The following is a 15,057-nucleotide window of genomic DNA, read 5'->3' as shown; positions in this document are numbered from 1 at the left end:
TGCGATAGTCAGGGGGCGCGAAATTCCCGCGGGATTACTCGTCTCCTCGTAAGCCGTTCTGCGTGATCGCATGATCAAGCGATCGATCGATCGATCGATAAGTCCTTAAAGCCTTAAATGAACAGGATCCATTCGGAGTTAATCTCGATCGAGGCGAGAGCAATAACTCAACCCTTTTACGTTCCCCTTCATCTCTTCTCCCGCTCTCTGCCTTTTTCCGGCAACTCCTGTTCGCGCTCTGTCGCATATCGAACTCCAGCGTAATTACGTAAATCATTATTAGCAATTGGTGCAGCTATTATGGCCTTGCGATTGCCTTCGTCCTTTCTCTATTTTTCTACTTTCTTCTTTCTTCTTTTTGCTTCGGCTCGATCTGTTCCATCAGGATTGTAACACTTAATAAGATATTTTTTTATAACGAACTGAAATTATTTTGCCTTAATAAGATGCTTTTCTTATATAAATAAATATATAAATAAATAAATAAATAAAAGTGTAAACGTACACGCATAAAAATAAATTGGTTAGTCGACTAGTTACTTTAAAAGCGTGTAAATAGACAAATAAATAAATAAATAGATAAATTCGTAAATAAACAGACGGATAACCAGGGAAATAAACGATATCGTAAATCCGTCGATAAATAGACAAACAAATGAAGAAATTAATAAACGAAATTCAACGGTTATGGATCGATAAATTTTCTCGCAGCGAGAGCTGACATTAATTGACGGCAAATAAATAATCGGGACGAAAATTGCGCGACTGCGGAATATCCATCGATAGACCACTACCGGTGACTTTTTACTCCCTCCCCGCTACCGCTTTGCTGCTTGTCCCCGCGATTTAATTCCGCGTCCCCTGCAGCTGGCGATCGATTCTAATTTTGTCCGCATGAAAAATTCAGCCCGGCGCCCAGCGCCCCAAAGTTCCGAATGCGACCGCCTAATTTCTAATTAAGGAGCGACTCGCGATTAGTTTGCGCAGCCACGAACACGAAAATCACCAACCGCGGTATAGATAGTGCCGTAAGGGCGGGGAGGGTGTGTGATTGCCAGTCAGTATCTATAATATTACATTTTCATCGTAATTACGTTATCAAGTACAGTCTCATCCATCTTTCATACATACATCTCTTTCTTTTTGTCATTTTATATTTCTCTTTGTATGCTCTTATATTATATCATATTTCAAATTTGAAATTCCCTTTTGAAACTTTTTAAATTGATATCTGAAATTAAAATAGGAGGAACATAAAATACGCCGAATCAAAATCAGAGATTGCTAAGAAATTGTAAGACATTTTCTCTTATCTTTATTTTTTAGTTTCAGAATTCTGGGTCATGGGTTTTTAATCGTTTACCGAGATGTTAGTTTTGGTCCTGCTTGATTGAAAAATAAGTAGAGTAGAGAGGGATCAAAACCACGATTTCCATCCGGCACGGGGCGGGGGCGGGGGAACGGTCGGCCGATGAACGCCATGAATACGTCATGGCGCGCGCCCGGGATGAGTTTGCTCGATGGTAATCACATGGATTATTAATGCGCACACCGCAACCAGCCATTGATATGTCGATAGTGCGCCATTAGCAGCGGCTGCGACCGCCGCCGCCCATCGCGTACGTTTACAATATCGTACGTGTAAATGATACCTGCAACTTCCTCGTGACATTGTCGTGAGGATACGATGTTGCCCCGTCTGCGATTATCGTCCTAATTCGCGCTCTTGTTCTTAATTCCCGCGATATCTAGTCCCTTTTAATTGCTCCACTACTCGACTCGTGGTATAATATTAATCACTATGTATTTAGAAGTCATGTATGTATATATACACAGCAACATAATATTACATTTAATATGTATATTATGGTAACAAAATACAATGATATATGATATTATGATCAAGTTAATTAATATTATAGTAATTTATATTACCATAATAAATGTGCATAGGTAATGCATTAAATTAATTAACATTGAAAATGTATTAATCTTTTGATACATATATGTATTTTATTTTCTATTAATATATATTATTACAATATCTTACTATCTTTGTTTTAATGATTAAGTACATGATATTGTAATTTTTGGCTATTTCGAGATGCACGGGAGAAATTAAAAATTGCATTTAATCTTTTCGCGATTAAAAGACAAATTTTCTAGATTTTGAGGAAAAACACGGAGGGAAATTAAATTCCGTGCGATTACGGCCGATTTGATTTACAAGAAAAGTTGTATATGTAAAGACGATCGCGTCCGTTTGGAACGACGTGGGTTCGATTACGCATAAACAATAGGCGTTTTTACTGTGCGTGGAAGAGACACATGATACACGAAAGGAAAGAAGGCCCGCATGTGCAACAAGGCGGCGTTCTCTCGATCGTTTGCATTCGCCCGTATCGCGGCATCGGAAGAACGATACGGCCGGGAAAAATTTTCAGTCCCCGCTGCGGTTGTCATTATGGCACACGTGCGTTCGCAGGTGTGTAACGGATGCGCGGATTACGACGATTAACGAATATCGCGAGGGTTAAACAAAATGAGACTTGATTCTTCTGATTTTTGAATTATATAATATATTATGTCGTTACTAATATATATGTATTTTTTTTTTATAAAGGGGAATGTGCGCTAAATTAAAAATTATTTGGAAAAATATAAAAAATATAAATATATATATTTGATTTAATTTGATGATGTAATATATCTCCGTTTAAATATTTCATTAATATTTCATATATAAAATATTATATTATTTTAACTAAAATATTTTTATCGCTCTATGAAGCATGAAAAGAGAAAGAGAATCTCGATTAAAGAGTTGTGATTGATGATAATTCGACTTTTCCGGTAATCCCATCTTCGCTCTTGGATTCGCGGGACAGGCTGAGCTTTTCTTCGAAGCTCAAATTACGGAGGTTTTAATTGCACGCGGGATCGGTTACGAGTTCGCGTTTGACGGTTCGATCTAAGTTCTTGGTTGCCGCAAACTAATTTCGCTTCTCCCTTTTGCTCGCGAGAATCCTTTGTCTTCCTTCCGAGTCAACAAGTTTTCGTGCAGAAGAATCGGTGTTCTTCTAGGATATATCCGCGAGGAAACTCTCCCTCATTTATCCCTGGGTCCGCGACATTTACTAGATTATTAAAGCTGACCTTAATTAATCGACGTTTCCGATAGTTTAATTTCCTTGTTTTTACATTAATTTAGAAATTCCAATGTCTTTTTTATTTTTCTCAGATCCTATTATGTGTAACAATCCTTTTTATTTTTATTTTTAACATAATCTTTTCTCTTTGGAATACATAATTAATATAAAAATATATATAATGGATTGACAATTTTTATCATTAATATAATTATTGGATTGTATCACATTTAATAATTTTTGCAATATTTAAGAAAATTTTTTAATCTTCATTTTCTTTTTATTATAGTGATTAGTATTGAAAAATTTAAGCCTTTTTACAAACGAGACGTTTCTTGTACAAATGATATCATTGTCATGCCGCGATTTAAATACAATCGATCGATAAATTTTCGCGATTTTGCTACAAAGGAATATAATGAATCCATGCGTCATCGATTAGTATTAATACCGCATTATTACAATACAGCTGCCCACTCTCTTTAATCTATCCACGCCATATGTACATAACCGTTGTTATGTTAATGTTTTGATATCTTTTCGCGGTATATAATATTTTCAATTCGTATAACGGGAAACTTTAACGATTTTAACCGGAAATAGATATCTTTGTGTAGCTCTTTGTCAGCATTCCGAGAAGCATTCCGATTAGCGTAAATTGTTTTCGTAATTAATATTCTTCCTTTCCCTTCTTTACGTTCCTTTTCTATCTATATATAAGATGTTATTATTAAAATAATATTTTAGAGAGATATTACTATTTGCGACGTTTTATTGAGAGTTTTGAAATTAATCGAACTGTTTCAAATTATAATACTTAATTGCGAAATATTAAACATGTCAGAGGAGGATACGATTTCTCCGTATGCTTTTTGATATTTTTAAATTTTCAAAATTCTCGGTTTTTCTCGAGCACTTATGCATCATCGTCATAGTGCGACGTCTCGAGTTTTCAATGTGCAATGTGATGCACACCGGCGGTTGCATCACATTGCACATTGCCGCCGCGACCTCCCACGTTTCACTCGGGAGAGCGTACGGCGGGAAATCGCCGAGGAAAATCGGTGGCGAGCGGGCGGACGGGCGGGTGATTGGGCGAGCGGTGAGAACGAAAAACGCCTCTCGTCGACCTGGATAGGTTCCGGCGCGGAAAAAGAGCTTCCGGCGAGAAGGAGGCGCGTTCAAACGAGGCTCTCCGCACCCGCACCGCTCGCATCTCTCTCGCATTGTCTCCTTATGGTAATCGCGAAATCCACACTCGTCCATTTCCGCCCGTTTGTACCTCGGAAACGCCCGCCTCATTTCCGAGACCGCGCTCGAACTTACCCGCTTTTTTTCGCGACTCGCATACGAAGAAAATTTCACGGTACAAATTACGTGAAAAATACATTCCCTTTTTACAATATTTATTGTAAAGGTGAAATATAACGATATCAGGATATTTATTAGTCTAAAAATTATAAATTATGCATTTATTTGTGCATCAAAATATTTGAATAATTGCAATATTCCTTGATAAAGTATAATATTATTGCATAAACATCGTGATTTCTCTTATATGTTAGTATGTTTCACGATTTTTTGAGCTTCCGGCGAGAAGGAGGCGCGTTCAAACGAGGCTCTCCGCACCCGCACCGCTCGCATCTCTCTCGCATTGTCTCCTTATGGTAATCGCGAAATCCACACTCGTCCATTTCCGCCCGTTTGTACCTCGGAAACGCCCGCCTCATTTCCGAGACCGCGCTCGAACTTACCCGCTTTTTTTCGCGACTCGCACACGAAGAAAATTTCACGGTACAAATTACGTGAAAAATACATTCCCTTTTTACAATATTTATTGTAAAGGTGAAATATAACGATATCAGGATATTTATTAGTCTAAAAATTATAAATTATGCATTTATTTGTGCATCAAAATATTTGAATAATTGCAATATTCCTTGATAAAGTATAATATTATTGCATAAACATCGTGATTTCTCTTATATGTTAGTATGTTTCACGATTTTTAAAATTCTGTCGTAATCTTTACTATAATATAATATTTTCTCCGCGCACATGCACACGATGATAACAATAAATTTAAAAAATTGCAAGAAAATTTGATTAATAATAAAACGCATATAAAATCTTTTAATACGCGAATATATTAAATTTATAAAGAATAAGATTTTCTCCAGACTAATTTTTTCTCACGACTTCGTGGATCTTAATCGAAACTCTCTCGCCGAAAATGTCTTCGCGCGTTATCAATTACCATTAATTCTCGATCGATGATTATCGTCTTATTTTAATATCCAACTCGCGCGCGATTAACTCGATGATACCTAAGATGATGCGCAACGAGACATTTCCATTTTTTTTTATGGCACAAGATAGATCGGATTTACGTTGCTTATTAACAAATATATATCCGGTGGAGGCGCGCGGAGGCGTATCTCTCTGTGTGATGCGAATCGCACGCACGGATGCGTGGGCACGCGCGCGCGGGTTCCCACGTCGCTATCTACTTGCGAAAGACGAGAATTTTCTGACGTATTAGAAATTATATATATTGGAAAGCGAGAGAGAAAAGGAGGGGACTTCATCCGTTTATTTCGCAGGATTTCTCTTTTTGATGTATTACGCTTAACTTAATCGTAACGACTGATTTATAACCTAATTAAACTGCAACGTTAATTGCAGCTATAACGAATCATCTATCCCTGCATGATTATCCACGTGATTATGTATTCCTAATTTTTATTTCTACAAATGATAAAGAAATATTTGAACATAGATTGATTGAACCGAATATATCTGATACTTAAATTAATTAAAAAGAAACTTAGTTATTCGTACCAAATGAAGGAAAATATGAATGATAAAATGGATTTCAAAATAAAATTTAATTTTTAATTAAATTCGGTTTTTCTCAATGAATTTTTAAATAAATTCCGTTTTTTAAATGGATAAATCTTGGAATAATATTTTATTTACAATTACATGTAAGTAATTTCGTAAATCAAAATTGTATTAGTATCAAAAACGTTATTATATAGGTATATTTACAATCAGATTTCTAAAAGTCATGCATTTAAAAACGAAACGACATACATTGAAGAAAGGACAAGAAACGCATACATTGCAACGATTCAACTTTTTTTTTCACGTAACACAGGATGTAAATAATTTTCTGTCTTTCCTTTGATCATCCCTTTTTACGCGATTATTCTCTTTGAGTATCGATGCGCTGTATTTAGAACGCGCGCTAATAATAAGGGCACTTTGTAACGCGCACGACACGTTGTTAAATGAAATAAAATCACGCACACAAAAAACTGCAAGCAAAAAATTTTCACAATAAAGGAGAACATGTCTTATAAATTTGTATTTAAATCAATTTAATACGAATTTTATTAAATTTTGATTAACTTTTATTGAAATTAATGGACTTGAAATTAATGAACGGTTTATTCGAAAAGTTGGGCTCTCGGCTCTTGTGCTAGAAAGAAATTTTTGAGACTCGATTTAAGCGATCCATTTTTTAAATAAACCGCACAGCTGGTGGCGCGAATGTTTCCTTTTTCGTCGTTTCTTCTGGAATATCTCGAAGATCGACACGACACCAGGAAAGAGCGAAAAAGAATGAGAGGAAGAGAGAGGTAGAATTTTATTGATTATCCATGGACGCGGACGTTGTGGACGGCGTCTAAGGCGCGGAAGCGATATCGCGTTTAAGGATTCCTAAACCAGTGCAAAGTTTATTCAATTTGTAGGAAAATAAAAATATACCAGATATCCATAGAAAACTTTCGTTATAATTTTTTTAAATCAAATATTACATAAAGAGAAACACTCTTTTCCGCGATCGATTTGATATTTTATCAAGTGTAAATGCGCGATGTTTAATTGTACAATTTTAGGATGTGTCAAGAATTTTGCTAAAAGGAAAGAAAAAGAAAAGGATAAACAGAGCGCTGTATGTTAATTTGCGATAATTTTGCCGGATCTGAAATGTGAGAAGCTCGTTGCAATATTTGGTTTTATATTTCCATGGCTGATTACAGCTTCCTACCGCGTTCAGCTTCTTCGAGGCGTATCGAGTATCGCGCTCTGTGGATATCGATCGCACGTGGAGTTTTTGGTCGGGCTGTGAAGGGTTCTTCGTTCTTTGTTCGCGGTTCACCTCTCGTTTCCTTCCATTTTCCCTTCTCGTTTGGCATGCGTATGTAAAATTTTATCGAATAGCCATCATTTTGAGTGATTATTACAATTCGGTTATATGAATGAAAGGAAAAGAAAGAGAGAGAGATGATTAGCTTTGAATGATCAGTTAATTAAAGATCATATTATCTCTTAATTAAATGAAAAGTCCAATATTTTACAGAGATGCATTATTATCATATTTTGCCTTGACGCCTTTAATTCACGATAATTATAAAAGTAATAAATTCCAATTTTGTTTCGTCGATTTAATGGATTAAGCCCTATAAGAGAAGTTTTGAAATTCATAACGGAATATCAGAAATTCAACAACAACTGGCATTACAAATTTAGAGATTTTACGAAAGAAGCAAGTTTTATCGAGGAATATAAAGAGAAGTTCTAAATCTTTAGTGACATTTATTATTCCTTTATAAGAACCTCTATACTTTCGAGACATGACTTTTGATAGTACAATTCTTTCAGAGACACAACTAAAACTAAACTGATCGGAATAATTTTTTCCTCGATATTTTTCTCATTTTTTCTAAATTTTATAATTATTTATTTTTTTATTATTAAAATAATTAATTTATTATTAATTTAAATAATCGTGTTATAAAATCCATCCTTAAATATCTTAAATATTCTAATAGTTTCATTCAAAGTGAATTGAAATTGGAATTAAATCTCTAAAAAAGTCAAATCAAAGTTTTTAAAATTATATTTAATCTAAATTTTTCCATTTTATGCTTCGTGACTTATGATATTTGTAGAGGAAAAATAAAGAGTACAACTTTTAATACATCATGTATTCTCACGAAAAACGAGGTCGATCGTTTTTTTTTCTTTTTTTAGACGAGTTCTGGAACATTAAAAATAAGAAGAAATAGGAGAGATCGTTCGCGTTCTTTTTTACGACGTTGCGAGAAATACGCCATATCCGGAATCGATTCCTATTCCTACGTACTGACAAGCGAAGGTCCTGATAGAGTGCTGCAGTTTCGACGAGATGCAGGGCACTTTTAATTTAGAGGATCAGAATCGGCGTCGCAAAGGATTTATCGCCGAAATATCTTTCTCTCGAATACAGATATCTTGATGTGAGTTTCGTATTCTGAGACGTGGAATATGACGATTGAAAACGATGCGCGCGAAAAAAGACTTATCTCCACACGCGGCGGACTTGCATTTTGCTCACGCTAAATAGACGTCGCGATTCGAAATTTATACCGGGTGTCTGCATCGTGGATCCTCGACGAGATTCATCGCGAAAGTATTTAAATGTATGCAAAATCGGGAGTGAGCATGTGACTCCCGGAGGGAAGAAAAGTCGGTAGGAAAAGTCGCGGGAACTGATTCTGTATGCACTTCTCTCCCAGTTTTTAAACGGTGCCCGGTATGTCACGGGTATAATTAATCGCTTACTGTAGTTCGCTGCATCAATCATTCTTTCAAAGTCAAATTAAATATCAATCAGATTTTAGACGATGACATGTGTTTATGTAAATATATTAGACAACGATCCCCTAAATTACTTGTAAATTTCTATTTTTAAATAAATTTAACATATTAATTACTTTTTTTAATGATAAACATATATGTACATCTTTAAGTTACAACATCAATATATACTTATATTTTAATTATAATACGCATTAGAAAAATATTATACACATTAAGCAATTTTAAAATAAATATTATTTTTATAATGATTGTATATATAATATTTTTTTAATTAATATATTTTATACTAGTAAAGTATTTTTTAACTATTTTCCATTAAGTCATCAAGAATGAATCGAGTTTATTTGAATTTCTATCCACGGTAATTTCCTTCAAATCGATACAGCTCTAAATTCGCAATTTTTTCGGCATGATATGGCCGAGAGTTCTCTGTCTCTTTTTCTCTCTGTCGGTCTTTCAAAGTCATTCACGCGAGTCGAGTTCGAACTCGGTTGACCGGTCGGACGAGCTGGATCGGCCTTGCTCGAACACCTCAGAGTCTAAGCCTCCTCCATCATCATCATCATCATCATAAACATCAACCTCGTCTTCATTTTTATTGTTGGCTACTTCTTTGTTACCCAGTCCGGTCAACAAATAATTTGAAAGGCTACCGCCGATGTTTGTCCCCAAGTGATATAGAAGCTCCAGAAGTACGTGAGTAACCCGATACTCTTTCGTCCGATATCCCACCCGATATCGAATTTTAATTCGCGCTCTAAATATGAAGATGATAATAGAAAATTTCACCAAAGGTATGATTAATATATGATTTCTATCATCGCTAAGGAAAAACTAACTAGAGCCTTAATAATTACGCGCGTACGCGGATTAAAAAGTGTTATAATAAATTTATAAAAACACATCAAATGACCCAATATATCGCGAATCTTCGCGACTTATTTACGAGATACGGGACTTGTAGCGAATTCGCACATATCCAGAGTCTTCCAGGCTCTTCTTCCTCGGATGAGCAATACCGGACGAGAGACAAGGGCAAGGGGAATGAAGAAGGAGGGAAGGAAAGACGGGAGAAAACGGCAGGATACTCAATTCCCTTCGCGCTGGCTCGGCTCGGGTCGGCGTGGAACGGAGTGCTGGCAGAGAGATGATGCTAGGGGCAACTCTCGCTTTGTCCAGGAACCGGTCGACGTACCTACCAGGAGGCAGGCAGGCACGCATCGATCCGCCAATCGTACGGCGGTGCCTTAAGCGCGTTGCACAATGTTGCTGCCGACAACGCAATGAGAGAGCTTTTTCCAAAAGCTCTCTCATCGATCCGCCTCATATTTTTTAACGCAGAGAGAACATATCTTTTGTTATATTAATAGATTTTTATACGATGCTCGTGTTAATCGTGTTATTTTTTAACACGATAAATTTTTTGGACAAAAATTTCGGGAAGATATTTCTTTCGCGAAAAAATATCGAGACATTAATAATTTTGGATTCCCCGAAGAAATCGGCGCGTCAAATGGTTTGCGCCTTTCGGGACTTTAAATCCCTCTCTCTCTTCGTCAGGGAAAATATATCCCCCGACAGTTCCCTCTCAGTCTGATCTCTGTAGAGTTCCGGAAAACTCCCCTGTGAAGTCGCCCTAGGCTATCGCTTCTGATCTATCGCGTTGTCGCCTTTACGACTGTCGAATGCGAAAGAAAAAACACTTCTTCATATCGATATGTAATTACACAAGTTTTTATATTTTCAAATAATGGACAAAATCGTGATGAAGATAAAAATTAATAAAATTAAATAAAATTAATAAATAAAATTTGCGAATGACGCGTAAGCAAAGTAACGAAATTCATCTTTTCTTATGTCGTCAATCTAGAATAGAATTTTGATCTCGATTTCGACGAATATTCTTACTAATGTGAGCAATTGCGATAGGAAGAAATATTCTTTTCTTTATGAGAGATATAAAGAAAAATCATTTACGAGGAAGATTTAAAGAAAGCAGAGTCGAAAACTCACCCTTCTTGACATGAATCTTGGCATGATTTTCCCGGCGAGATCTCGTGGTTGTTTGCGTCGAAAGACATGCAAAGGCCATCAATCATGTCCTGAAAAAGCAATAGAGATGTTACGATGTAGCAAAGAGATATCGTATTCCTGTAATCATAAAGTTCAGTTCGAGATCGAGCACTTGTTGAGATAAATCTTTTAGTTATACAGATTTTTTTTATGCTGTAAAAGAGATACGAAACCTTATGTCTCTTCAAATAAAATTTTGTTCTAGTGATACAAATTGTTGAAATATTTCTAATTTTCATAAAGAACTTATTGTTAGAAAAAAATCTTTTATTCAATCAAATAAAATTTTATTAGTGATATTGATATTTCACAAACAAAATTATTTTAAAATAAAATTTCACATTGAATTCTATCACATAAAATTTATCTGAGAACTAATTTACTTTCTATTTTCAATTCGCAAATCTCTTTCATTAAACTTAATTTTATATTTAAATGCTTTAGATAGACAGCATTTTATGGAAAACTCGTAAAAGCGGAATAAAAATAATTTTAATCGTTTATAACTCGAAGACGATCAATATGTCTCGAGATCGAAATAAAAACCCAATCTTTTTCTTGTATTCTTTACTATTTACAGCTTTCGATAACGTCGGTATATTTCATATACCCTTCTCAACGCTTCAATTATCAAACGATAATTATGCGTCACAAACACTATGGACAGTATGCTACCTCGCTTCGCATCGCGAAATCGAAACGTCAAGGGTTGATAATTCAAAGGGGATCAGACGTACTCACTCTCGAGTCTCTTTGATCGCAATCGAAATTGATCGAAACTTAGTCTGACACTGCGTATATCTAACATTGAGGGCAATAATAGTTCTCGGATACTTGTTAATGATCTTAAATAATAAATAATTTCATTAAAAAAATAAATCTTATATCGTGTTTTCATATAAAAAATTATATGAAATATTCGTGTCTATGATGTCAAGATTATCGATCGAAGTCATCGAAATTGTGACGGTTTTAAATCCTGATTCCAAGTTCTCTTTCCAAGTCAGTTAGACTTCTCGCAGCCTCTCTCTTTCTCACTCTCACTCTCTTTCTCTTTTGACTTGCATACCAGGTTCGCGCCACGGCAGCCTCTACCTGCATTCCAGCTTATCCGGTCGACCTCATTCCGCCATTATATTATTTCGTTCGTTCTCTTGGCTCTCTCGACATGCTCTTGAACGTCGTCTTCCGTGCTCGTCTTGTTTGCGCGAAAGCGAGTTTTCGGGATCGAATTATGTCACACGACGTCGCGCCGTCCCTGACATTGTGCTCGCGATTCGAGATTATGTCCATGATTTCCGCGGCGAAACAATATCGTTTATAATAAAATTGTATGATATAAACATAACTTAATTTCGTGCGTACACATTTCGTTTTACATTTTAATTTCTTACGTTGAGAAGAACGAAATTATATCGATGTAAAGAATAAACACAATTTAAAAAAAAGCAAGACTGTGACAGTGCATATATAAATAAAAACAATTTTTCATTTTTTTTCTAACGATATTATATATTTTTTTTTTTTACTTTGAGGAAAAATACTTTTCTGATGACAGAAAGATAAAATCAGCATTGATATCAAGAAAGAAGAATTTCATCGAACTTTGATTTTTAATATTACGATTTTCTTTATTGATGTCTTTGCCATTTCTTATTAATATATTTTGGTATTAATTTCTCTTTCGACGTCGCGTTCACCTTCGTAAAATCATATCTCCCGATAGCGATAGGTAACGTCTGCGTGTTACGCAGACTCTCTCTTGGCATTATGATCATCGACAATCGTATTCATTACAAGCCGATTCGATCACTGTCAGCAGCAAGCAAGTAGATACCATCGAGAACGTACATCGATATTCATTATCTGTTACGTTATTCCGGGCGATCGGATGCGTGCTCGGGTCATTCGCCAAATGCATTCATATCGACTATAAATCAACTGCCGCGAAAATATTAACTCTCTCGACCGCACACGTGACACAGATATTTCACGACGGAACGATCGCACGCGTGTTACTTTACACCGCGTTACAGCGCGATTGCATTTTTATGCCGGACGTTGATGGATTGGTATGACTCGGTGACGGATTATTCGCGGTGGCTGTTGCGTATGTCCCGATGTACAAAAATTCATCTGCTTTAAAGATCTATAAGTAATAGTTATTATTTTATTTAAACGGCAATTAAACGGACAATAAAATATTATTCGGATAATGAATTTACAAAGATATATATGAAATTACATCGTAATAAAGAACATCTAATATACATGTAATAATGATAAGAATAATAAAATATTATTTATCATATTCATGATAAACATCGAGAAAGTAATTATTAAACGCGAAATAAAATAACAACCCAAATAAATTTACTTTATCATATGTTAATTAATGCTCCAATTAATATTCTGCGCAGATACAACTTAATGTTTTATTCCGACATAAAAATTAATATCCACGTACTAAATTAAGCAAACATTTTTAATCTCTGAAATTCTCCTGACAAGTTGTGTTCAGAAAAAAAAATAAACCAGATAAAATTTAAATTTAAAAAGTAAGGCATTTAGAATCGTGGCTCTTTTTGCGATATTATCGAGGCGAGGCGTGTCGCAATTATATTTGACATGCCAAAAATGGAGCCGGCGGATTATTAAGTGGATTAAGTCATCGCACGCGAGATTAGCCGATCCATTCTACAGGTGCGACGTAATGATCCGGGAAGGAGAATCACTTGCTAATTGCCGGTCGTTGACGTGCACGCGCGTGACACGACTTAGCATAATACACGAGCGATCATAATCGATAAATTCCTTAACGAGTCGCGCGACACAGATATGTGATCACCGAGCTGCTTCAGAGCGACCTGCATAAGATCATCGTGAGCCCACAGCATCTCAGCCCGGACCACATCAAGGTCTTCCTTTATCAGATCCTGCGAGGTGAGTGTCAGAAACTTTATATATTTTTTTATTGCGCGCCTAAATAGACTAGAATTTTTTTTAAACCAATAAGACACAAAGAACAGAAGCATATTATATTTTTTACATTTAGAGCTTTTTGTATTTTAATGTATGTGTGTGTGTGTTATATTACATTTAAAAATTTCAAATATAAAGGGATATATATATATATTTTACTGTCAAGTTCAAAGTAAAGGAACGAAGCAGAGATGCGATACAAGCAGGTAACTAGTAGGTCAGCTCTTAAGATACAATGGGTACATTCTCGGTAGGAAGCAAAACCCATAGAGAAAGCGGAAAGGGGGGGGGGGGCAGGAGAGAGGATGAGAAAGTTTCAAGTTAGAACTCCCAGGGCGACGAAGGTGCTGGTCCAGTCTCTAGACGACCTCTCAGCAGTCGTTGAGGTCGAGATTCCAAGATAGTCTGCCAGGTGGGATAGAGGGAAGGGATGGGGGGGGGGAGAGGGGGGAAGAAGTGGAAGAGAAAAAAGGCAAACAGGAGGAGAAGAATGGAGCGCAAGGAACGAGATGAGAATGGCGAAGAAGGGAGGAAAGTCGACGCTTATAAAAATCCACGAGTAGCATATTGCTTGTGTCGTCACCAGGCGAGGTTTGGACGGTGAGCGAGGGGGGGGGGGGGGGGGGGGGGGGGGGGGGGGGGGGGGAGAGGGATGGAGAGAGGGAGGGAGGGAAGCGGACGGCGAGGGTGGGAGAACTGAGATAAACAGGATCGTTTCTATTCATCCCTCGGGATCATCCCGGGGATCTCGACGCTCCTCCTATATCGTCCTTACATTGTCTGGTTTGCCGAATTACCTGTTTCCCTCTGTCTCCGTCGCGCCGTCCCCTCTACTGGGGCCTAAAAAATGTCCGTTCATCCTTTTGTCCGTTCATCCCTTTTATTTCTCTTTTCTTGATCAGTCTACCGCTATTTTCCTCCTTTCGTGGAAAGAAGGGAAACGTACGTGTTATTCTCTCGTGACTTATTTATTTTCAACAGTATAATTAATATGTACGTTATTTATCTAACGTAAAAAATTATATAAAAATGAAGGTATTAGGATGTGTATTAATACTAAAATAAAAAAAAAAAAAAAAAACAGAAACGTGATGCGAGAGGATAATTTTTACTAGTTACTTATTTATCTTTATGCTTTCATAAATATGGAAATATGAAAAATTTGATATTTTCGCTCGAATTAATATAATTGCACCGTCGA

General features: G+C 36.3%; 1 protein-coding gene across 2 annotated transcripts in view; it reads left to right on the top strand.

Annotated features, from left to right (window-relative positions):
- LOC115238610 (serine/threonine-protein kinase NLK) overlaps window positions 1-15,057 on the top strand; it is a 46,081-nt gene that overhangs the window by 6,686 nt on the left and 24,338 nt on the right. For both annotated transcript variants that reach the window (XR_003884517.1, XM_029812582.1), the window contains exon 3: window positions 13,711-13,817. Coding sequence is in view for 1 of the 2 variants with exons in the window: in XM_029812582.1 (XP_029668442.1) it covers window positions 13,711-13,817 (107 nt within the window). In the remaining variant the exon portion in view is untranslated. The remainder of the gene's footprint in view (window positions 1-13,710; window positions 13,818-15,057) is intronic.

Source organism: Formica exsecta, unplaced genomic scaffold (genome assembly GCF_003651465.1).
Source record: "Formica exsecta isolate Colony F162 unplaced genomic scaffold, ASM365146v1 scaffold352, whole genome shotgun sequence".
In the NCBI taxonomy this organism is placed as follows: Eukaryota; Metazoa; Arthropoda; class Insecta; order Hymenoptera; family Formicidae; genus Formica; species Formica exsecta.
This window is presented reverse-complemented; position numbering and strand designations above follow the sequence as displayed.